The 26,048-nt window shown below is 46.6% G+C and overlaps 2 protein-coding genes across 5 annotated transcripts in view; one reads left to right on the forward strand and one right to left on the reverse strand.

The window, feature by feature from the left end:
* Nucleotides 1-24,587, reverse strand: part of SRSF3 (serine and arginine rich splicing factor 3) — a 34,468-nt gene extending 9,881 nt beyond the window's left edge. For 2 of the 4 annotated variants that reach the window (XM_068119867.2, XM_068119847.2), the window contains exons 1-4: nt 24,429-24,587; nt 5,956-6,174; nt 5,666-5,812; nt 4,699-4,737 (exon numbers count right to left, since the gene is read on the reverse strand). In XM_068119867.2, coding sequence (XP_067975968.1) covers nt 4,699-4,737; nt 5,666-5,812; nt 5,956-6,174; nt 24,429-24,535 — 512 coding nt within the window. In that variant the 5' untranslated portion in view covers nt 24,536-24,587. Of the gene's footprint in view, nt 1-4,698; nt 4,738-5,665; nt 5,813-5,955; nt 6,175-10,495; nt 10,613-24,428 lie in introns of those variants that run through there. The other 2 variants (XM_078778511.1, XM_068119857.2) reach the window with 1 other exon arrangement.
* Nucleotides 24,588-24,796: 209 nt separating this feature from the next.
* Nucleotides 24,797-26,048, forward strand: part of ERGIC2 (ERGIC and golgi 2) — a 46,480-nt gene continuing 45,228 nt past the window's right edge. Inside the window, exon 1 of the mRNA XM_068119880.2 lies at nt 24,797-25,240. The gene's annotated coding sequence lies outside the window, so the exon portion shown is untranslated. The remainder of the gene's footprint in view (nt 25,241-26,048) is intronic.

Raw genomic sequence — 26,048 nt, forward strand, 5'->3', positions numbered from 1 at the left:
ATTAGCACGAATCAGCTATTGATTGGATCTTCAGTGAACCTTTTTTGTTTTTCTTCCAAGTATCCCATCTGTAAGTCTGCAGCTGAGTACAGCCATGCCTTTACAGCTAACTACCTGACAATCATGAATCCAATCACCTGTCTGGACCTGACTACCGACGTGCATGTTCTCCTTTTAAGCCCAGTACTTTCCCGACATGAAGATGTTACTTTGTGTGGTTGCTTTACGCACATTGTTAATTCGTTCAAATTGCTGCTGCAACAATAAATTGTGAATGATGCAAGTAAAATCATAATCCTGGCCCCCAACAATTTTCACAATGTAAAAAGCTCTGGATACCTTTAACTTTAGAATCTCGAAAACAGATTAAATGATTGTCAGGACAACGTTCCACCTGGAACATATTTGCTCGCAATAATGTTGTTTATCGTTCCCAAATGCTAAATAAATAAGCTTAATCGTAATTAAATCGTAATTACCCTGGTGTTGGCTTAGCAGTTAGGGTGCCGGCTTGGGATCCTAGGATCCTGGGTTCCAATCCCGGTCGATTGCTGAATAAACGCCAGGGGGGCTTGACTCAGCCTGTCATCCTTCCGAGGTCGGCAAATTGAGTACCAGCTGGGATGAATGATCACGGTGGGTACCCAAATTTAGAATAGGTACATCGTATCCCTGCGCATCCTAAGAGCGTGACCAAGGGTTGGCGTCAGGAAGGGCATCCGGCCATAAAACATTGCCTCAAACAGGGAACCATGATTGTCATGGGGCCCGCAAGGCTAACCCCCGCTCTAGCGGGGAAAATGGCCTTAAAACGATCATTCATTCATTCAATCGTAATCACTTTCACACACCTAAACTACTCAAACATTTGTGCACTCGTCTCATGTAAGGTATTCTCACTCAAAATACGTTCTTTATTTACCCACTCACACCCCTTACTGATTATCTTACTGATCTTAATCCTGATTATCTTAATAACTGATTATCTGACTTAATAACTGACCTAATAACTGATTTATCTTACACCCCTTACTGATCACACCACTCACAATGATTATCTCATTCAATTTGTGCACTGTTAAGTTGCACAAGTAAGAGCAACATCTGAAAACAAAATGCTAATGCATCACTACCGAGTGAGCCAGATTGTCATCATTACAATGTAATTCGATAACAAGGAAATGTCTGCAAGAACCAACCATCCCCAACATCCAAAAGCTTTTTCACGTGCAAATGTCCACACACGATTATCTTAGCTGCAATGATAATATCTGCACAAACCTCCATTATGAATCCACCTCAATTTTGATAATTACCATCAAGAGGCTGGGATGCAAGAAAAGCATCATGATGCTGCTGTGTAACAACGAGCAACCCTTTTGATGTGCTCCACGGTTCAATGCCCGGGGAGGCCCCGGGCAGTGAGCCGGTGAACACGGGCCACGGAATCTAGCAGCACTGGCGATTAAAAGCACTGGAGATGACTTGTGAAACTTCAATTCAGTCACGTAAAACAAAAAATGTCATAAAAACGTACTTTGACATTTGTTACACGGAGTCAAATTGCAAAGGTTATCGGCACCGTTGCCGTGCACATAACAGTATGGCTATTTTCTTCCACATGGTCATGCAACTTGTCGAATGCCAGCTGCGCTTACATATTTCTGAAGTGCTTTTAATCACGAGTGCCACAGCTCACAGGAAAGGGCCGCCGCGTGCTGTGAATCACTAAGCCTGGCAAAAGAGATCCTCATTGCTGTACACCACAGTCATTGTATTTTGCTCATACCTCCAGCCTCCTGAAGCCGGATAGCAGAAAATGAGGCGGCTCCACAGAGAGCACAACAAAGCATTCTCATCACTTATTAGCCGTTTTGCGCTGGTCTCTACTGTTTCATTTCAAACTAGAATGGCACTCGGTGGAGCGCAAACCTCCGCCAGGCTGAACAGTTTACGTTTTGCAATCCCACTGATAGGCCGGATCTGCATCCTGACCTCAACCAAAATCTAATGGGCTTGTTCTCGTCACCTAACCAACTCGTCTACCAAGGTTTCCTCCAAAACCGTCCACAACTTTTTGAGATATCCTGCCATCACTACCTCACACCATCAGAGACTCCTCCTCACTCACCACATTCAAAACATCACTCAAGACCCACCTGTTCAACACTGCATTCAACATTTAACCCACAGCATTTAACCCCTGACTATCTCTTCTCCTTCCTTTTGCTTTGATTATTTACCTATTGATTTTTGTCTTTTTGCACTTGTTTTTTGTACTCTGTCAAAGCGTCTTTGGGCTTCTTCAAAAGCGCTATATAAAATAAATGTATTATTATTATTATTATTTATCGTTTTTCGCCCTATCTCCCAATGGTGAAGAATCGCTTAAAAAATTATAGCCGGATCTGAATCCGACTTCAAATTTACATCATGATGCATATTTACATTATTTTACATATTTGTATGATCATAATACATATTTACATGATCGAATCAGTTTATCTTTACATCATTATACATATTTACATCATTATACATATTTGTATGATCATAATACATATTTACATGATCGAATCAGTTTATCGTTACATCATTATACATATTTACAATATTTTACATATTTGTATGATCATAATACATATTTACATGATCGAATCAGTTTATCTTTACATCATTATACATATTTACATCATTATACATATTTGTATGATCATAATACATATTTACATGATCGAATCAGTTTATCTTTACATCATTATATATATTTGTATGATCATAATACATATTTACATGATCGAATCAGTTTATCTTTACATCATTATACATATTTGTATGATCAGAATACATATTTACATGATCGAATCAGTTTATCTTTACATCATTATACATATTTACAATATTTTACATATTTGTATGATCATAATACATATTTACATGATCTAATCAGTTTATCTTTACATCATTATACATATTTACATTATTTTACATATTTGTATGATCATAATACATATTTACATGATCGAATCAGTTTATCTTTACATCATTATACATATTTACATTATTTTACATATTTGTATGATCATAATACATATTTACATGATCGAATCAGTTTATCTTTACATCATTATACATATTTACATTATTTTACATATTTGTATGATCATAATACATATTTACATGATCGAATCAGGTTATCTTTACATCATTATACATATTTACATTATTTTACATATTTGTATGATCATAATACATATTTACATGATCGAATCAGTTTATCTTTACATCATTATACATATTTGTACTAAGTTTGACTTGGATCCCTTCAGTCGTTCTCAGGTTATCGTGGTACTGAAAAAATATCACGGGCGCACAACCCGGAAACATGTCTCCGGCCTGCGACTTTGTCAGCAGAGGCATAATTTCTTTTTTTCAGACTATACATTGTTGCGCCAACTTTTCAAAAAATACTGCGATCACTCATCTCCACTCTGGATTAGCCCGAATCGACTTGCCTTCCATCAAGAGGCTGGTGAGGTAAGCAAAGTATCTTTTTATGCCATAATTTGCAGACAACAACAGGCATTTTAAGGCCATTTTCCCTGCTAGAGCGGGGGTTAGCCTTGCGGGCCCCCATGACAATCTTCTCCATTTTGCCCTATTTTCTGCATCTCTCCTTGTTAACCCCCTTGCCCGCATTTCTTCTTCGACCATCTTTAGCCAAGTCTTTCTCGGTTTTCCCCGTCCTCTACTTCCTTCCACATTCATTTCCATCACTCTTCTCAACCAGTCACTTTCATCCTTCCTCAACACATGACCAAACCATCTCAACCTGTTTCTCTTCACAGCATCAATCACAGGCTCTATTCCCATAATATTTCGCAATTCATCATTTGTCTTCCTCTCTCTCAACGATACTCCGCACATCCGTCGAACCATTCGCATTTCCACCCTTTCCAGCCTTCGTTGCTGCTCTACGTTCATTACCCATGTCTTGCTCCCATAAATCATAACACTTCTCACACATGCAGTATACACCTTTCCCTTCAGCTTCAACGACACTCCCCTCATCATCAGCACATCACTCAGTTCCCAAAACTTCTTCCATGCACATCTCACTCCAGCAACCGTTGCCGAGTCTGATCCACCTTCTCCATTCAGCATGTCTCCGAGGTAGCAAAATGTTTTCAATAATTTGCAGAGATACATTTATATAGATATACGACGATGCTGTTTAACAAAGGAATCTTTTTGCCATTTGCGGCACCAGTTCATAATCGGAGGAAATGGAATTAGAAAAATCAAAATGAGCAAGCTGCGTAAGCACAGGTTATGCAACCATGTAATCGGAAGCATTACGACACCATCACGACACAGACTCGTCATCACCCATGTCGACATTGTGCCAAACGCGCCATTAATCACATCTTCAAATTATGACGCATTAGTATAAACGCGCCAAATTGCTTGGCAGGGTCAGTATGTAGGCTTTTACAACACTCATGTTTCACAACAGATTAACTGAAGTTTCACAAATCAAGTGGCATATACGAAGGCCGTGTTGCAATTTGTATCGCATTGCTAATCGTTCACGCACGTCTCAAAAATGACCAAGACATTCAGAAAACACGGGAATTTATCATGTCTGGTCCTGCACAAAACCCCCAACGGAGAAATGAAAGGTACAGTTCATCGTACCTGCTGCGGCTGCGGCTTACGCTTCTCCTCCGTGGGGACCTGAAGGTTACACAAGAAAATCAACACTCAACTCGCAACGTCACATGCATGAACTGTTTAAAACGAAAGAGGAGGGGAGGAACCTAGCTACTATGCCCATCAAGTGAATTAATGAGGAGAACCCTCATTAACTTTAGCATTATCCCATGCACGAAACCAAACTTCCTATCATTTTATTCTCCTATCTTTATTTGCCCAGAAACACGCACAGCTTTTCCCGGTAGACGTCTGGGAAAACTTACTGGTGCAACCCGCACGAACGGCAGGAACGCTACAGGGTACCGCGAGTACGTGTTGAGCACTCGTCAAAAAACGAGTGCGAGTTGAGCCGCGGGACAGTCGCTGGGAGCGCGATGAGAGTGGTGGTGGGGGGGTGGGAGGAAGGAGGCAGGGAAGAGAAGCAGGTAGAAGTAGGGGTCGACAACCCCAGAGGCAAAGTGCCTAGCGTCGGTTGGGCGCGTGTGGGATTTGGAGGAAGACAGGCTGCGCGGAGAGAGTTGCGTGCTGCAACGTAGGAGGCCGAGTTGGAGGCAGATGTAGCCATTTGGTTTGTGAGGGGATGATGAAGGCACGAAGCAGCATGCTGCACCCACGAGGATGGCTGGCTTGCACTCTATACTTTGCTTTTTTTAAACCCGCCACCCGCCGTGGCGACCAGATGTTGCAGAAAGAGGACAGGGCTGATTGGCTAGTGCAGATTCAGAGGGCAGTGAGAGACGCATTGGCGACTCTGCAAGGGTGTCAGTTTTCGCAATTAATACAATGAAAAGTACAACCGAAACATCAGTGAGCAAAAATCAGCAGTTTGGCAAAAACAAAACTATCATCTAAGCAGTGTAGCAGCACTGTTGATTAAGGTGAGTTTCTATTCACGTAGAAACACAATCCCTAAACGACAGGGCATTCCGCGGCAGCAGCCACATCTAACCGGGAGCGGCGGCGTGAAATCATGGGACTACGTCGTCGGAAGTCCTCGTAGCGTGGGCGTCTGGCGAACTGCTGCTGCCCTCCGCGAAACCGACTTCGCTTCTCTCCATTAGACAGCTCCACACGTACACGACAGCCACAGAGAGTCCTGCATCAATAAAGTCAACCATAACTCGTTGGTCAGTGAGTATGTGACAGAGGGTAACGTAAAATAAAACTAAAATACACAGATGAAAACAATCAGAAGCAGAATAAGCAAACGGCAACACTATTCCGGAATAACATCCATACCTGCCATCCATTTCTCGCACCGCATCAGCTGCATCTCGGGGGTCCTCAAATTCCACAAACGCGAAGCCTGGAGGGTTGCGAGCAACCCAGACATTTCGAAGTGGTCCATAATAACTGAAAGACTGCTCCAAGTCAGCTTTATTGCCACTGTTGCCAAGGTTCCCCACGTACACCTTACAATCGAGGGGGCAATCTGCACTCATTTCTCCAACTGATGATCTTCCAATGAGAAAGAGAAAGGCAACAATCGTTTCAAAAAACCAACAACAAAAATAGACTTGGAACAAAGTTCAGCAACTTCAATCCAAGGAGTATTTGGTTTTGTGCAAAGAAAATTCAAAGAAGGACCATTTACATATTCAATATTATCAGCATTTATGGGCCATAACGTCCTCCTTCCATAATCTCCCCCCAATTTCCTTCTCCTTTTGACCCAATAACCTCAGAAACTCCCTCAACCAAAATCTCAGATTTTTCAATCCACTTCTCCCTCCATGTATACTTATATTAATCAGGCATGAGAGCACATAAATATAAAATAAACCGGAAGAGCACTCGATAGAGCACATACCTCCACCAAGCTGAACAGTTTATGTGTTTTGTATCCACTGATAGGCCGGATCTGGATTCAGACCTGAACCAAAATCTAATCGGCTTGTTCTTGTCCCCAGCCAACACGCCAACCTAGTTTAGTCATAATCCATCCATAGTTTTTGAACCATCATGCTATGTATCGTTTTCAGCCCTCTCAATGGTGGAAGAGCACTTTATAAATAAATTAAAAAAAAAAAAAAATAGTTTAACGACATATTGACTGGGGGTTGGGGGGAGGGAGGAATCAGTAGGGCATCACAGGCATGGCACTGACGCACTGACTGACACATTGACACATTGACACACACACACACACACACACACACACACACACACACACACACACACACACACACACACACACACACACACACACACACACACACACACACACACACACACACACACACACACACACACACACACACACACACACACACACACACACACACACACACACACACACACACACACACACACACACACCTGTTGGCGAAATACCATGGCAGCAGTTTATAGCTTGGCCAAGATTATTCCACACATTACAGTATTCGCAGTGTGAACACCAGGTAGACACACGAGGCGCTTTAAATGGCTGCATCTTGGTATTTCTTTAATAACCTTTGATCATGCTCGACGCCGACAAACAAACCGCCAGATCGCACAAGTGGCTCATCATGCCGAGTTCTGGCCCATCATGCCATAAGAGTTCTGGTCCATCATGCCATAAGAGTGCCAGTCCATCATGCCATAAGAGTGCCAGTCCATCATGCCATAAGAGTGCCAGTCCATCATGCCATAAGAGTGCCAGTCCATCATGCCATAAGAGTGCCAGTCCATCATGCCATAAGAGTGCCAGTCCATCATGCCATAAGAGTGCCAGTCCATCATGCCATAAGAGTGCCAGTCCATCATGACATAAGAGTGCTAATCCATCATGCCATAAGAGTGCTGGCCCATCATACCATAAGAGTGCTGGTCCATCATGCCATAAGAGTGCTGGTCCATCATGCCATAAGAGTGCTGGCCCATCATACCATAAGAGTGCTGGCCCATCATGCCATAAGAGTGCTAGCCCATCATGCCATAAGAGTGCTAGTCCATCATGACATAAGAGTGCTAGTCCATCATGACATAAGAGTGCTAGTCCATCATGCCATAAGAGTGCTAGTCCATCATGCCATAAGAGTGCTAGTCCATCATGCCATAAGAGTGCTGGCCCATCATACCATGAGTGCTAGTCCATCATACCATAAGAGTGCTAGTCCATCATACCATAAGAGTGCTCGCCCATCATACCATAAGAGTGCTCGCCCATCATGCCATAAGAGTGCATGTCCATCATGCCATAAGAGTGCTGGCCCATTATACCATAAGAGTGCTGGCCCATCATACCATAAGAGTGCTGGCCCATCATACCATAAGAGTGCTGGCCCATCACGCCATAAGAGTGCTGGCCCATCAAGCCATAAGTGCTAGTCAATCATGCCATAAGAGTGCTGGCCCATCATGCCATAAGAGTGCTGGCCCATCATGCCATAAGAGTGCTGGCCCATCATGCCATAAGAGTGCTGGCCCATCAAGCCATAAGAGTGCTAGTCCATTATGCCATAAGATTGCTGACCCATCATGCCATAATAGTGCTGGCCCATCATGCCATAATAGTGCTTGTCCATCATGCCATAGGATTGCTGACCCATCATGCCATAATAGTGTTGGCCCATCAAGCCATAAGATTGCTAGTCCATCATGCCATAAGAGTGCTAGCCCATCCCACCATAAGAGTGCTGGCCCATCATATCATAAGAGTGCTGGTCGATCATATCATAAGAGTGCTGGTCCATCATACCATAAGAGTGCTCGTCCATCATATCATAAGAGTTCTGGGCCATCAAACCATGAGTGCTTGCCCATCATACCATAAGAGTGCTGGTCCATCATACCATAAGAGTGCTCGTCCATCATGCTGATAAAAGTGCTCGCCCATCACGCCATAAGAGTGCTAGTCCATCATAACATAAGTGCTTGCCCATCATTCCATAGAGTGCTTGCCCATCATTCCATAGAGTGCTTGCCCATCATTCCATAGAGTGCTTGCCCATCATTCCATAGAGTGCTTGCCCATCATTCCATAGTGCTGGCCCATCATTCCAGAGTGTTGGCCCATCATTCCAGAGTGTTGGCCCATCATTCCATAAGAGTGCTGGTCCATCATTCCATAAGAGTGCTGGTCCATCATACCTCAAGAGTGCTGGCCCATCATCCCATAAGTGCTGGCCCATCATACCATAAGAGTGCTGGCCCATCATACCATAAGTGCTGGCCCATCATACCATAAGTGCTTGCCCATCATGCCATAAGAGTGCTTGCCCATCATGCCATAAGAGTGCTTGCCCATCATGCCATAAGAGTGCTTGCCCATCACACCATAAGAATGAATGCCCATCATGCCATAGAGTGCTAGTCCATCATTCCATAGGAGTGCTAGTCCATCATTGCATAAGAGTGCTGGACCATCATACCATAAGAGTGCTGGTCCATCATACCATAAGAATGCTGGTCCATCATACCACAAGAGTGCTGGCCCATCATACCATAAGAGTGCTGGTCCATCATTCCATAGGAGGGCTAGTCCATCATTGCATAAGAGTGCTGGACCATCATACCATAAGAGTGCTGGTCCATCATTCAATAGGAGTGCTTGCCCATCATACCACAAGAGTGCTGGCCCATCATACCATGAGTGCTGGTCCATTATTCCATAGGAGTGCTAGTCCATCATTGCATAAGAGTGCTGGACCATCATACCATAAGAGTGCTGGTCCATCATTCCATAGGAGGGCTAGTCCATCATTGCATAAGAGTGCTGGACCATCATACCATAAGAGTGCTGGTCCATCATTCAATAGGAGTGCTTGCCCATCATACCACAAGAGTGCTGGCCCATCATACCATGAGTGCTGGTCCATCATTCCATAGGAGTGCTAGTCCATCATTGCATAAGAGTGCTGGACCATCATACCATAAGAGTGCTGGTCCATCATACCATAAGAGTGCTGGTCCATCATACCATAAGAGTGCTCGTCCATCATACCATAGCATAAGAGTGCGTCCATCATGCCAATTTTTTTATCCCATGTACCCTAGCCCTCTCCCTTCCACAGATCTCCCGATGTCCCTGGTCCATATTGTTGTCGTCCTTCCTTCTCTCCTGCTCCCTTTCTTATATGTTCTTTGTGTTTGCTCGTATACAAGCCTCGACGAAGTATCCAAAACAAACAAACAACAATGTCGACTTGGACGCCATTTTGGAGCGTGGTTCGAGCACGGCCTCGCAGCTCTTACCATCGGTCAGTGCGCGGCAATGTCACCACCAGCGGCAATCGGCCTGACGTGCAATGAGCCTCAGGTTAAAACAGAGTCCGGGCCAAAAAGGACATTACAACACAGGGCCTAAAACGAAATCCTAACCGAGATCCTCCACGAGCCTCGACAATGAAAACAAAATAATAAATCCCGAAAATCCCGCTCCACGTTCAATCCAACGCCAACGGATGACGGCAGACAGATAGCATCGCCCGCCCTAGGCCCTATCCACTCACTTACAGTTACACTCCTGGTCTACGGTGGACCGCCATGGAATGGATCATGTACACCATTATGATTATCAACCCAGGGGATTTAAAACACGCATTCCCGAATGTCACCTTGCGAGTTTATATTCATGTTTCACTTGATATAATGCAAAAGTGAAATCACACAGCCACGATGAACATGAGATAAAACATGCTTCGTTCTCCCCACGAGGAGCCATGGGCCTGAGGCCGAAGCGAACTTGTTACCAAACAAATAAAAACGCAAATGTAACACCGTCAGCTCGCAGCGACCACCAAACACTTCCCCCGTTAGCATTAAACTAACCTTTACCACATATATTCGTACTTACAAGTGTACTAAGCACGCAATGAAATTACTCGATTCACGGGAAACCTCAATAAAGGGCTCGCGGATCTCACAAAATGGCGCCCCAACCCCCAGAATGCATTGCGGCGACAAACGACTTACGTCATCCATTGATTCACGAGGAAAATCGCCGAACGCACTGACGTCACCACGTAGTGATGCATGAATTGATTTCCCCAATTTCATTTTTTACCGTCTTGGTCGTTATTCGATGTCATTATCATAATTATTATTGTCATTATTGATATTGTGCTTCTGATGTTATTTTGATGATCCCTCAGTCCTAAAGTACAGCAGAGTCCCACAGACCCACACACGTAAATCAAGAGGAGAAAATAAAAAAAAGCACATTAAACTGCAGTTTAGTGGCAAGGAAGAATTAAGCTCCAGAATCAAACCGAAACATCCGAAAAAAACAACAACCAAGTTCCTTCAACTGATGCTTTTTGAGGATGATTAATATCCAAGGCCAATGCAACTGGCCCATCATGCCATAGAGTGCAAGCCCATCATGCCATAGAGTGGTGGCCCATCATGCCATAGTGCTGGCCCATCATTCCATAGTGTGCTTATCCATCATGCCATTCAATGGTAGCCCATCTTGTCATGGTGCTAGGCAATCATGCTGTACAGTGTTGGCCCATCATGCCGTAGAGTGCTAGTTCATCGTACCATAAGAGTGCTGGCCCATCATGCCATAGAGTGCTAGTCCATCATGCCATAGAGTGCTAGTCCATCATGCCATACGCGTGCTGGCCCATCATGCCATACGCGTGCTGGCCCATCATGCCATACGCGTGCTGGCCCATCATGCCATACGCGTGCTGGCCCATCATGCCATACGCGTGCTGGCCCATCATGCCATACGCGTGCTGGCCCATCATGCCATACGCGTGCTGGCCCATCATGCCATACGCGTGCTGGCCCATCATGCCATACGCGTGCTGGCCCATCATGCCATACGCGTGCTGGCCCATCATGCCATACGCGTGCTGGCCCATCATGCCATACGCGTGCTGGCCCATCATGCCATACGCGTGCTGGCCCATCATGCCATACGCGTGCTGGCCCATCATGCCATACGCGTGCTGGCCCATCATGCCATACGCGTGCTGGCCCATCATGCCATACGCGTGCTGGCCCATCATGCCATACGCGTGCTGGCCCATCATGCCATACGCGTGCTGGCCCATCATGCCATACGCGTGCTGGCCCATCATGCCATACGCGTGCTGGCCCATCATGCCATACGCGTGCTGGCCCATCATGCCATACGCGTGCTGGCCCATCATGCCATACGCGTGCTGGCCCATCATGCCATACGCGTGCTGGCCCATCATGCCATACGCGTGCTGGCCCATCATGCCATACACGTGCTGGCCCATCATACCATAAGAGTGCTAGTCCATCATGCCATAGAGTGCTTGTCCATCATGCCATACGCATGCTGGCCCATCATGCCATTCAGTGGTGGCCCATCATGCCATTCAGTGGTGGCCCATCATGCCATAAGTGTCCTAGCTTATCATGCCATAAAGTGCTGGCCCATCATGCCATAGGGATAGAAAATTAATGCACCTGATGATCTCCCTGAGCATGGCCCACTGTTCTCTCCCCAATCTCAACCCGTGAAATTCAGTAAATAAAGTGATGGATTGAATTAAGTGGTGTTGATAGAGCGCAGGCATATGATGGGCTAAACCGTTTAATCCTTTGTCATAATTCTTTGTTTTTTATCCTTGTATGGTGAGCTAACACAAAGTTTCTTAGTTTTACTCAAATAACAATATTTTACGTTTTCATAAAAAGTTAGAAATGCTTTATGAAGAGCCTGGCCTGGGTGTAGGTGGTTGGCTGAAGATCTCTTGAATCACCTCTGCCACCAAAGGTAGGTTATGCTTTCACCCCTGTTTGTCTGTCTGTCTGGGAGCAGGATATCACAAAAGGTTAGACGGATTCGGACAAAACTTGGTGGAGAGGTTGGGTGTGTGGCAAGGAAGAATCAATTATATTTTGGTGAAGATTTCATTCCGATGAGAATTCAGTGCGCAACTTGTTGACGAGTTCCCGACAGGAGTACTCATCAGAGTCACCACCACTAGAACGACAGCAGTTGGGTAGTTTGGAGGTGGGGCCTCCAGCAACAATGCCAAGTCACCAAATGCAAGACCAAAACGGTGGACAGCTGTGGAATGTGCAACAAGCTCATATGTGACCGACTGGACAACCCTCCCATCCACTTTCACCCATCCTCTCCAAGAAGTTCGGCCACTCAAGCTTTTGGGTCTCACTATCTGCCATGATCTCTCCTGGGAAAACCACATTTCAAATCTGGCCTCCAAAGCCAGTCGCCGACTGGGCATCCTCCGTCGTGCGAAGTCCTCCCTTGGCACACCTGAGCTCCTCACCACATACAAGGCTTTCATCCGCAGCTCAATGGAATACTGCTCTCCCCTCTGGGCTGGTGCTCCTGCCTCACACCTAGCTCGTCTTCACGCTGTTGAAACCAAAGCGTTCAGAATCATTGGAATCTCCCACGATGAAGCTAACTCCAAGGGCCTCTCACTCACTCACCGCAGGCAGGTTGGTGGTCTTTCCGTCTTCTACCGACTCCTCTCTGGCCTTGCCCCCCCAGCTCTCTCTGGGCTCTGTCCCCCAAATATTCCTACAGGTCGCACAAGATCTGCCTGCAACCCTCTTATGGTTAAACTGCCAAAATCAAGACTCTCTGCTCACCTTTACTCCTTCATTCCTCTTTTCTCCCGCCTCTGGAACAAACTCCCTCACTCTCTTCAATCCCACTCCACCCTCCAGGTCTTTAAAACAGCTGTTCACCACCATCTCTTATCTTCCCCCATCCAAAACCTTGATCTTTTCTACCCCCGCTAATTTCACCCCAATTCCACTTTTTTGAAATACCAACTTCTGTCCTGGAAGTCCTTGGTGTCCTTGTGTTCTATACTTCTCCCTCCCCCCCCCCTCCCCTTCCCACGCCTCCTCCCCCCAAGCGCTCTCCCTCCCACACATCTCCCTGCTCTTAAATGTTGTGTGCTCTCAAGTGTTTGTGTGCTTCCCCTTCTCTTGTCTTCCGCTCCCTCTTTTTATATCTTTTGTTTGTGAAGTAAATGTCAGCTCTTTCACGAGCCTCGATTCAGTATACAAAAAAAAAAAAAAAAAATGTGGCGTGTATTGGAAAAAATATAAATAAAATAAATGTGTATTGGACAGGTGGTTAAAAAGTGCACAGTTTGCCATAGAGTGGTGGCCCATCATGCCATCATGCCAGCTGCAAGAACAAAATGGTGGACTGTTGTGTGATGTACAAAGAGTGTGTCCTTCAAGTAATCTCATGATTACAACCAATAAACATGTTTGACAATCGATTTCTTGCTTTACTTCATATTATGACCAACTTTTTTGATCAGTGGTCAAAGGGTCCGCTGCTGTGGTGACATCAACATCACATTACAATGATAATTGTGACATCATAGGTCACTTGGTATGGCAGCCATCTTGGATTAAACACAAATAATAAAAATATATATTTCTTGGACACTGCTGAATGGAAAAATTAGAAAATTGGCACATTGTCAAGTAGTCCCAATGGGGAACAAAATAATGATAATGATCACATTTATGGCCCATCATGCCATACGTGTGCTGGCCCATCATACCATAGTGTACTTATCCATCATGCCATTCAATGGTAGCCCATCTTGTCATAGTGCTAGGCAATCATGCTTGCTGTACAGTGTTGACCTATCATGCCATAGAGCTGTTGACCCATCATGACAAGGACAAAATGATTAGATTTTGGTGAAGATCTGTGAAGTGGTATACCAACCATAAATATTTTAATTGAATGCCTAATCCTAATCTGAAATTGCATGCATATATGATCTATATGCTCTTAGGATAATTATAGGCAGCAAGGTAATTGGGGTAGCATCAGCCACCTGTCACACCAGCCATGCGCAGCACCAGCACTGTGCCACACCAGCCCTGCACCACACCAGCCCTGCGCAGCAACAGCCCTGCACCACACCAGCCTTGCGCAGCAACAGCCCTGTGCCGCAACAGCCCTGCGTCGCAACATCCCTGCGTCGCAACAGCCCTGCGTCGCAACAGCCCTGCGCCGCAACAGCCCTGCGCCGCAACAGCCCTGCGCCGCAACAGCCCTGCGCCGAAACAGCCCTGCGCCGAAACAGCCCTGCGCCGCAACAGCCCTGCGCCGCAACAGCCCTGCGCCGCAACAGCCCTGCGCCGCAACAGCCCTGCGCCGCAACAGCCCTGAGCCGCAACAGCCCTGAGCCGCAACAGCCCTGAGCCGCAACAGCCCTGAGCCGCAACAGCCCTGAGCCGCAACAGCCCTGAGCCGCAACAGCCCTGAGCCGCAACAGCCCTGAGCCGCAACAGCCCTGAGCCGCAACAGCCCTGAGCCGCAACAGCCCTGAGCCGCAACAGCCCTGAGCCGCAACAGCCCTGAGCCGCAACAGCCCTGAGCCGCAACAGCCCTGCGTTGCATCAGCCCTGCGTCACAACAGCCCTTTTTTTTTTTGTATACAAGAGGATTGACGTGAAGAGGAAGAAGTTCAAGGAGTGGCAGAAGGTGAAGGGTACGGGAGCAGAAACAGCAGAGCATGAAAGTTATAAGGCAGCCAGGAAGGCTGCAAAGAAAGAGGTAGCAAAGGCGCAGGAGGCATGCAGGAAAATGTTCGGAGAACGCTTGGATTCGGAAGAGGGTCAGAGAGCGGTATTCAGGATTGCAAAGCAGATAGCGAAAGAGAGGTGTGATGTGATGGGGGTGAGTTGCTTGAAGGATGAAGTGGGACAAATGGTTGTCGACCCAGATGGAATTAAAGGAAGATGGAAAAGATATATGGAAATGCTGTTGAATACAGACAATGAATGGGATGGCAACATAGAGAGTAACCCAGTTTTAGGACCGGCAGAGAAGATAACTGAGAAGGAAGTTGAGGAAGCGATAAAAGCAATGAAGGGTAGAAAAGCGGGAGGGCCGACGGGAGTTGTGGGAGATATGTTGAAGGCAGCAGGAAGTTGGGGTGTGAAGAGAATGACAGAGATCTGTAATCTGGTGGTGAAAGAAGGCCGCATTCCAGTGGATTGGGAACTGAGTACCCTCGTCCCTCTATACAAGGGGAAAGGTGACCCTCTGGAGTGTGGCTCGTACCGAGCGATAAAGTTATTGGAGCATGGAATGAAGGTATTGGAAAGGGTGTTGGAGAGGAGGATAAGGAAGAAAGTGAAGATCGACGAAATGCAGTTTGGATTCATGCCAGGAAGAGGAACGACAGACGTGCTTTTCATTGTGAGGCAGTTGCAGGAGAAGTACATGGAGAAGAGGAAGAAGTTTTTTTTTTTTTTGTATTTTTTTTTTTTGTATACAAGATCGAGGCTCGTGAAAGAGCGAACATTAATCACACAGAAAGACAAACCGACACATAAAACATATAACATCGGGAGCGGTAGACAAGATGGGGAGAGAGGGGGAAGGACACAAACACAACATTTGAGAGCAGGGACCGAGAGACATGGAGACATCGAGAGATCTGAGAGAGGGCGAGGGCTTTGGGGGGGGGGGGGGGCAAGGGAAGGGGGTGGTGGGAGAGGTATAAAACATATGGACACTGCCAGGACTTCCAGGAAAAAAGTTGGAATTTCAAACAAGGTGGATCTGGGGTGAATTAGCGGGGGTAGAAAAGATCAAGGTTTTGGATGGGGGAAGATAAGAGATGGTGGTGAACAGCTGTTTTAAAGAGCTGGAGGGAGGAGTGGGATTGAAGGGTGTGAGGGAGTTTGTTCCAGAGGCGGGAGAAAAGAGGAATGAAAGAGTGAAGGTGAGCAGAGAGCCGAGATTTCGGCAGTTTAACCATCAGAGGGTTGCTGGCAGATCTTGTGCGACCTGTAGGAATAATTGGGGGACAGAGCACAGAGAGAGCTGGGGGTGCAAGGCCGGAGAGGAGTCGGTAGAAGACAGAAAGACCACCTACCTGCCTGCGGTGAGTGAGTGAAAGGCCCTCAGAGATAGCTTCATCGCAGGAGATTCCAATAATTCTGAAAGCTTTGGTTTCAACAGCGTGAAGCCGAGCTAGGTGTGAGGCAGGAGCACCGGCCCATAGGGGAGAACAGTATTCCATTGAGCTGCGGATGAAAGCCTTGTATATGGTGAGGAGCTCAGGTGTGCCGAGGAAGGACTTCGCACGACGGAGGATGCCCAGTCGGCGACTGGCTTTGGAGGCCAGCTTGGAAATTTGGTTTTCCCAAGAAAGATCATGGCAGATAGTGAGACCCAAAAGCTTGAGCGACAGAACTTCTTGGAGAGGATTGTTGAGAAAGTAGATGGGAGGGTTGTCCAGTCGATCTTTTCGGAGAGACATAGTAAGAGTGTGATATTTGTCAGGATTGAAAGACATGTTCCACTTGTTTGACCAGTCTGTGATTTTGTCCAAGTCTTCAGAGAGTGAGGAGGCTGCAGACTGCCGATCTGAGGGAAGAGGAATGGAGCGGCAGAGAGTGGAGTCATCAGCAAAGAGATAGAGAGGATTTTCAAGAGAGTCAGAGAGATCATTGATGAAGACCAGAAAAAGCACGGGGCCCAGAACACTGCCTTGGGGAACTCCAGCCTGAACAGGAAGAGGAGATGAGAGAAACCCATTCAGGGCCACACGTTGACGACGACTAGAGAGGAAGTCCGCCAGCCATGCGTGGAGATTTCCATGGATACCAAAGGAGGAGAGTTTGGTGAGCAGAGCGGGGTGCCAGACCGTGTCGAAGGCACGTGATATGTCGAGGGAGACAGCTCTAATTTCCTGTTTGGCATTGAGGACCTCCATCCATTGTTGAGACAGCAGAAGCAGCATGTCCAGAGTAGAGTGACCTGGTCTGAAACCAAATTGATGATCAGAGATCAAGCCATTGGAGAAGAGGAAAGATTTCATAACCGAAGCAATGATGGATTCCATGACTTTGCTGATAATTGGGAGAAGGCTGATTGGTCTGTAGTTGCTAGGATCTGTTTTTGCACCTTTTTTGTGCATAGCGGTGATGTTGGCTGATTTCCAAGCAGATGGCAGTTGACCTTGAGCAAAAGAGAGGGTGAAGAGAACAGAGAGAGGGTGAGATAGAGCGGCAGAGCAGGATTTTAGGACCCGTGTGCTGATGCCGTCGGGTCCAGTTGCAGAATCAGAGTCGAGGGTTGACAGAAACTTTTCCACCTTGTCAGGAGGAAAGGACACTGAGTCCAGGAGCAGCAGGGTACGACTGGGTATGGTGGGTACAGAGAGGGATGGGTTTGGGACACAAGATTTAGAGGCAAACACAGAGTTGAGGCATTCAGCTTTTTCACGTGCGGAGTCAGCTGTGTAGTCGTTTGAGGTAAGGGAGGGGATGGAGGGGGAACAAACACCAGAAACGGATTTGACCAGACGCCACCAGGATTTGGAAGAGGGAGACAGATAAGAGAGTTCGGTCTTGAGAACGGAGAGATATTGTTTCCTAGCTCTCCTGAGGGTGGACACACACTTGTTTCGGGCTTTGTGAAAGGAAATGAGATTTCCTTCCGTTGGATTTGCTTTCCAGGAGACGAAGGCAAGTTGTTTCTGGGCAACAGCCTCACCACAAGATTCCGTGTACCATGGACGGGAGGAAGGGTATGACAACTGAAGACGAGATGGGATAAATCTGTGCATGAGAGAGAGCAATTTACTGTGGAAGAATTCCCAGGACGAGTTGATGTCAGAGGTGGTAGAGATGGGAGACCAGTCCAGATGATTGATGGCTGCTTGAAGACCGTGCCAGTTGGCCTGAGTGAAATGCCAGACTCGTCGACGCTGAGCAGGCTCCCTGAGGATGGTCAGAGAGATGTCCACTTTAACAAGGACATGATCAGATGATCCGATTGGAGCAGAAGAAGAGCAGCAGACATTTTCAGGGAAGTTAGTCATAACCAAGTCCAGAAGAGAAGATGTTCCGTTGACTGAGATCCGGGTCGGGAAATTGACAGATTGTGTCAGTCCCAGTGAGTCGCAGAAGTCCTTTGCTGAGGAGCCATGGCTGGTGAGAGAGGTACCCACACCGAACCAACCGGCATGATGACAGTTGAAATCACCACATATGTGGAAGAGAGAGTTGGGATGAGTAGATAGAAGTTGGTCAATATTATCAGACAGCGAGATGTAGATGGAGTCATCACTGTTTGGTGGACAGTACAATACACATATGAACAAGAGGTGGGAGCGAAGGGGAAGCCGTAGCCAGAGGTATTCCTGGGGGTGAGGTGGAGAGAGTGCAGTGCAGGGCGAGTGAGGAAGAGAGTTTTTGATAAAGATAGCAACCCCACCTCCAGGACGAGGCTCAGGTCTATCATACCGGAGGAGGGAGTAGCCCAGGAGAGATACTAAGGAATCAGAGACATCATAAAGGAGGAAAGTTTCTGTTGAGCAGATGACGTCTGGTTTGACAGAAGCAACCTGTATGGAGAGATCAGTTAAGTTTGAACGAAGGCCCCGGATGTTTGAGGTCCATACCGTTAATGAAGAGGAAGGGGGAGCATCAGATACAGAACAGCGGGGAGGAGGGGTAGGGTAAGATGTGGAAGAGGTGGAAGAGGTAGGGAGAGCTGTTGAAGGTGTGTCAGAGATTTCAGAATAGCTCGGAGAAAGGGCAGGATGGGGCGGACAAAAGGTTTGATGGTGATTGGGTGAGGAACAATGAGGTGTTATTTGAGGAGGGGGAAGAGCGAGGCAGAAGGTTGGGGGAGATGGAGGTGAGAGTTGGAAGGGGGAAGAAGCGGGGAGGACGCTTTGAGGAGGGGGAGTGAGAGGGGGGAACTTGAGAAGCAATGAGGGTGGGGAGATTTGAAGGGGAGGGGTGAGGGGGGAGTTTGGGAGGGAAGGGACAAGGGGAGGGATTTGAAAGAGATGGGATATGGGGGAGATTTGGAGGGGAGGGGTGAGGGAGGGGTCTAGGAGGGGAGGGGCGAGGGGCGTCTTGGCGGGGAGGGGTGAGGGGGTAGTTTAGGAGGGAGGGGGCAAGGGGGGAGATTTGAAAGGGATGGGTGATGGGGAAGATTTGGAGGGGAGCGGTGATGGGGAAGATTTGGAGGGGAGGGGTTATGGGGAAGATTTGGAGGGGAGGGTTTCTTGGGTTTGTTGATCTGGAGAAAGCATTCGATAGGGTACCACGCAAAGTATTGACATGGGCATTGAGGAAGTTAGGAGTGGAGGAATGGTTGATCAGAGTAGTGATGGCAATGTACAAAAGAGCGCGCACAGCTGTAAGGACGAAGGACGGGAACAGTGGTGAGTTTGAGGTGAAGGTGGGAGTGCATCAGGGGTCGGTACTAAGTCCACTACTATTTGTAGCTGTGATGGAGGTGCTGGCTCAGAACGTAAAGGAGGGTTTACCGTGGGAGTTGTTGTATGCAGATGATCTGGTGTTGATTGCGGAAAGTATGGATGGACTGAAGGAAAAGATGAACACGTGGAAGGAATGTATGGAGACAAAAGGTCTGAAGGAGAATATCGGAAAGACGAAGGTGATGGCAAGTGGTAAAGCATGTGGTAAAGCATGTGGTGAGGTGGAAAGAACTGGGAAGTGGCCCTGTGCTGTGTGTCGGAAGGGTGTCGGAGTGAACTCCATTCAATGTACAATGTGCGCTGAGTGGGTTCATCAAAAATGTAGTGGTCAGAGAGGGTCATTAACCAGTGTGGCAGCTACATTCAAGTGTAAGGTGTGCACAGAGGGAGCTGCAGATGGAGGAGATGTTGAGTTGGATCTTGGAGACGGCGTGAAGCTGGAAGGTGTGAAAACATTTTTCTACCTCGGAGACGTGCTGAATGGAGAAGGTGGATCAGACTCGGCAACGGTTGCTCGAGTGAGATGCGCATGGAAGAAGTTTCGGGAACTGAGTGGCGTGCTGATGATGAGGGGAGTGTCGTTGAAGCTGAAGGGAAAGGTGTATGCTGCATGTGTGAGAAGTGTTATGATTTATGGGAGCGAGACATGGGTAATGAACGTAGAGCAGCAACGAAGGTTGGAAAGGGTGGAAATGCGAATGGTTCGATGGATGTGCGGAGTATCGTTGAGAGAGGAAGACAAATGATGAATTGCGAAAAATGATGGGAATAGAGCCTGTGATTGATGCTGTGAAGAGGAACAGGTTGAGATGGTTTGGTCATGTGTTGAGGAAGGATGAAAGTGACTGGTTGAGAAGAGTGATGGAAATGAATGTAGAAGGAAGCAGAGGACGGGGAAGACCGAGAAAGACTTGGCTAAAGATGGTGGAAGAAGAAATGCGGGCAAGGGGGTTAACAAGGAGAGATGCAGAAAATAGGGCAAAATGGAGAAGATTGTCATGGGGACCGCAAGGCTAACCCCCTCTCTAGCAGGGAAAATGGCCTTTAAAATGCATGTTGTTGTTGTTATTGTATACAAGATCGAGGCTCGGGAAAGAGCTAACATTAATCACACAGAGAGACAAACCGACACATAAAACATATAACATGGGCAGCGGTAGACAAGATGGGGAGAGAGGGGGAAGGACACAAACACAACATTTGAGAGCAGGGACATCGAGAGACCTGTGGGAGGGAGAGGGCTTTGGGGGGGGGGAGGCATGGGAAGGGGGGGGGGGTGGTGGGAGAGGTATAAAACATATGGACACTGCCAGGACTTCCAGGAAAGAAGTTGGAATTTCAAACAAGGTGGATCTGGGGTGAATTAGCAGGGTGAGCCCTGTGCCGCACCAGCCCTTTGCCGCACCAGCCCTTTGCCGCACCAGCCCTGTGTCGCACCAGCCATGCGTCGCACCAGCCATGCGTCGCACCAGCCATGCGTCGCACCAGCCATGCGTCGCACCAGCCATGCGTCGCACCAGCCATGCGTCGCACCAGCCATGTGTCGCACCAGCCCTTTGCTGCTTTCCCTGTGCCGCTATGCCGATATTATGACGTCATAGTGAAGTCATGAACCTATGACATCATCATTACCTCCGCCACCAAAGGTGGATGGAGGTTATGTTTTCACCCCCGTCTGTGAACAAAATATCTCAAGTTGTGGACTGATTCGGACAAAATTTGGCAGAGATGTAGCGTATGTGACAAGGAAGAAATGATTAGATTTTGGTGAAGATCTGGATCTGTCTGGTAGAATTTTAAAAAGTGATTCTTCACCATTGGGAGATAGGGCCAAAAACGATACATAGCAGGATATCTCAAAAAGTTGTGGACGGATTTGTACGAAACTTGGAGGACAGGTTGTGTATGTGACAAGAAAGAATCGATTCAATTTTGGTGAAGATCCAGATCTGGATCCAGCTAGTACAATTTGTTAAGCGATTCTTCACCATTGAGTGATATGGCCAACCAGGCGGAGTTACGCTCTCTACTGAGTGCCGCTCTAGTTAACACATGTTATTCCGCATGGAGAGGTCTTTACAATGAGCCATCTCATTTTTTTTCTCTATGCAGCGCATTCTGAGATATAGAGGTGCAAAGTTTTTCCAAGATGTTTTTACCACGTGACCTATGACGTCATAATTATCATTTAAAAAATTCTACAGGAGGATGCACACCTATGGTGAAATTTTCCTGTCAATCGGACCAACGGTTGCAGAGAAAATCATATTTATTCTGTGCAGACAGACAGACAAACAAACGGACTCAAATGCAATGCCCTCTACTCTGGCAAGGGTAAAAATGCACCACCATTCCATAAAGCAGCACAGATCGGCAGGCCTCGGGCCTTAGGCCTGAATGCTAGTCCATGACCCACTGCAATTGCAACGACCCAAGGTATATAATCACGATATATTATACTGTTGTGGCCAAAAATATTGGCACCCTTGCACTTTTTTCAAATAATGCACCATTTCTTCCAGAAAATTGTTGAAGTCAAAATATATTTTGGAATCCACATTTGTATTTCTTTGGTTTGCAGTGGAAAAAAAAAAGCTGAAAAAAATTATTAAATCTTTAGCTTGGTCCACACAAAAATCCTAAAATGGCCCAGAAAACGCTCAGATGTTAAGCCAGCCACCATAATCGTTAAGCCTACACCAGGCTTTTGACAACACTAAAACCACCTAAAACTTCACCCAAATACCAATATCCCTTGGTAATCGTACCATTGCTAGTTATCCACACCAGAGCAGAGGGCATTGCATTTGGGTGCGTTTGTCTGTCTGTTTGTCCACACAAAACGTACGGACAGAGTATCGTTGATCTGATTGCCAATAAATTTTCACCGTAGGAGCGCCTCCTCCTGTATATATTTTTTTACTGATAATTATTGCGTCATAAATCACGTGGTATGGGCGCCATCTTGGAAAAACCGAAAAAATTGCACCTCTCCATATGCAAAACCGCTCCATGGGAAAAATTGAAACATGGCCAAAACATTGGCATTATCTTTGACCAAACCCTCTCCTTCGACAAATACACTAAACACATCACAAAGACAGCCTTCTTTCACCTGAAAAACATCGCCCGTCTCCATCCATCCCTCTCCTCCACGGCTGCAGAAACCCTCATCCACGCCTTCATCACCCCTCGTCTGGACTACTGCAATAGCCTCCTCTATGGTTCACCCTCAATAATCACCAATAAACTCCAATACATTCAGAACTCCGCTGCCCATCTACTCACCCATTCCCGGACCCGTGACCACATCACCCCCGTCCTTTACAAGCTTCACTGGCTCCCCATCTCCCAGAGAACCCAGTACAAAATCCTCCTCTTGACCTACAAAGCCCTCCATAACCTGGCCCCATCCTACCTGGCTGACCTCCTCTCCAGACACACTCCCACCCACAACCTCCGCTCTGCTGGTACCAACCTCCTGACCCCCCCCCCCCCCCCCCAATCCGGACCAAATTCAGATCCTGGGGGGACAGGGCCTTCTCCATCGCTGCTCCCACCCTCTGGAACTCACTACCTCACACCATCAGAGACTCCTCCTCACTCACCACATTCAAAACATCACTCAAGACCCACCTGTTCAACACTGCATTCAACATTTAACCCACAGCATTTAACCCCTGACTATCTCTTCTCCTTCTCCTTCCTTTTGCTTTGATTATTTACCTATTGATTTTTGTCTTTTTGCACTTGTTTTTTGTACTCTGTCAAAACGTCTTTGGGCTTCTTGAAAAGCGCTATATAAAATAAATGTATTATTATTATTAATTGTCAAGTACACCCCACGCAGAGCAACATATATTCATGATGACGTCATCAATTTAATTAACCCATACAAATTATGACGTCATCGGTCACGTGGTTCGGCAGCCATTTTGCATTGAACATGAATCGACGATTCGACGTCGTCAATAAACCCCACAAACACGAATCAACACGGTCACACAAACATGTCCTGGCGAAGGTCTGCGATCTCTGATCGCCCTTTGTTGTTAAAGAAAAGACAAAGTTCACACATAGGGATTTGAGCTGTGACCTGTTGCTCACGAAGCGCCACGCTGACCAACGACACGTGACCACGTAACTACTTGACTATGTGACTACCGATACCAATTACCATTACATTCGTACTATCGATCGCGTTCGTCAGTACTCAAGGGATAAGAGGTAAATGTTAACCTCGTGGGCTTTTTTTTTTTTTTTTTTTTTTTTTTTTTAACACACAAAACCCAGCTGGGCGATTGAACATCGGTATTGCGTCGGTCAAGGTGTAAATACTAAATATAATCGTTCACAATGACAACGCAGGAAAGGACCAAACGAAAACAAGATTATTGCCCCAATTCCAAACAAGGCCGAACCGAATGGGCACAACAACGTTCCGCCAGACTACACGGCGCTGGGACGCCTCGGCCGGAGAGGGTGGGGGGGGTAATGTAATCAAGTTGTAACAGTAATAACTATTAAACTATTTCCTACCTTCTTTCTGCATGCTCATCAAGGTCCTTCACGTTCGACCTCTTCGAAAGAAAACTGTAAGGAGTGCTTTCCGTCTTATCCCTTCTGTAACTTTGTCGTCCGGCCATTGTTGTTGAGGGTTGGTACACAAAATACGTCACGCTTTGGGGAGCGGGTGGGTGTTTCCCGAAGCATCACGTGGGAGCGAAGAGGCTTTTTTAATTATTATTTTTTCAATTTTTGAGGTGTCTTTTAATTTTTCAAACGATATTCCATATTTAAGTAGGTTATGGGACTGTTATATGAATAGTCTTTATTGTGGAAAATTATTGGAATAATTTACTGCACGAGACAGTTTCCCATATTCGGAGACCACATTTTTGCTTTTTATACACCTCAAGAAAAGTAATGCTCCTGCTCTCCTTCCTCGACGCCACCCAGTATAATGATGTTGATAAACTGATCGATTGAATTAGTGTGTTGATGATAGAGCGCAGGCTGCATAACTTCATGCCCCCCTCATATAGACATAGTATACGTGTGGCATCGTATATATTTTAAAATTGTTACGTCGCGAGTAGCCGATGAATTCCTTCCTCCCATCGCGTAACTGGTAATTTCAGTCAATGTTCCACAGAGCCGTTTCAGATCGGTGTTTCCCCGTCCATTTCGATCCGTGCGATTGTTTCGCTCCCACGCTGCTTCGAACCTCCACGGTTTGTGGTGTACTTATACACCGCCTCGGTTTGTAAACGTACGTGGCTGTGATGGCGCGTTGATGACGTCGGGCCTCTTCGCTCTGAGTGAGCGTTTCTCCTTGCACATTGAATTTGGTAAGTCATTTCACCAAGTCTGTCGCACGCTTGCCCATCGACTCTTCTTTCTCGGTTTAAATATAGTTATCATTACTCTCTTTCTTACTTTGAGTCTGTCTTGTGATCCATACGTGTATAACTATAATTGCTGCTCCGGACGTGTCACTACGAACATAGATTTCTCTGAATGAGCGAGCGTTTACTTCGGTCATTTCGTCATTGTTTTGGGACTCCAGAGATGAACGTGGTTATGACGTAGAGGTTATGACGTAGGTTATGTAAGAAAGTAATTTGGAGTAGAGCTGACGAGCTTCCAAGGTTCGAAACGACTCGTGTGACGTCTCCATGTAACAGCAGGTGCTCAACACAACAGGGAGAAGGCAGAGTGGGAGTCTACGGCACCCCCTCCCTCAAATTATGATGGGAATGGGCAAATGCAGTAAATACATGTAAATCCTGTTATTATGGAGAAGGGCAGCCTGATTATTGTTATATTATGGACATGGTGCCCATATCACACAAGCTGGGGTACCATGTGGTTTGCTTATGGTTATATAATGGACATGGTGCCCATAACACACAAGCTGGGGTACCATGTGGTTTGCTTATGGTTATATAATGGACATGGTGCCCATAACACACAAGCTGGGGTACCATGTGGTTTGCTTATGGTTATATAATGGACATGGTGCCCATAACACACAAGCTGGGGTACCATGTGGTTTGCTTATTGTTATATTATGGACATGGTGCCCATAACACACAAGCTGGGGTACCATGTGGTTTGCTTATTGTTATATTATGGACATGGTGCCCATAACACACA

Source organism: Myxine glutinosa, chromosome 1, assembly GCF_964187855.1.
Source record: "Myxine glutinosa chromosome 1, kmMyxGlut1.1, whole genome shotgun sequence".
NCBI lineage: Eukaryota > Metazoa > Chordata > Myxini > Myxiniformes > Myxinidae > Myxine > Myxine glutinosa.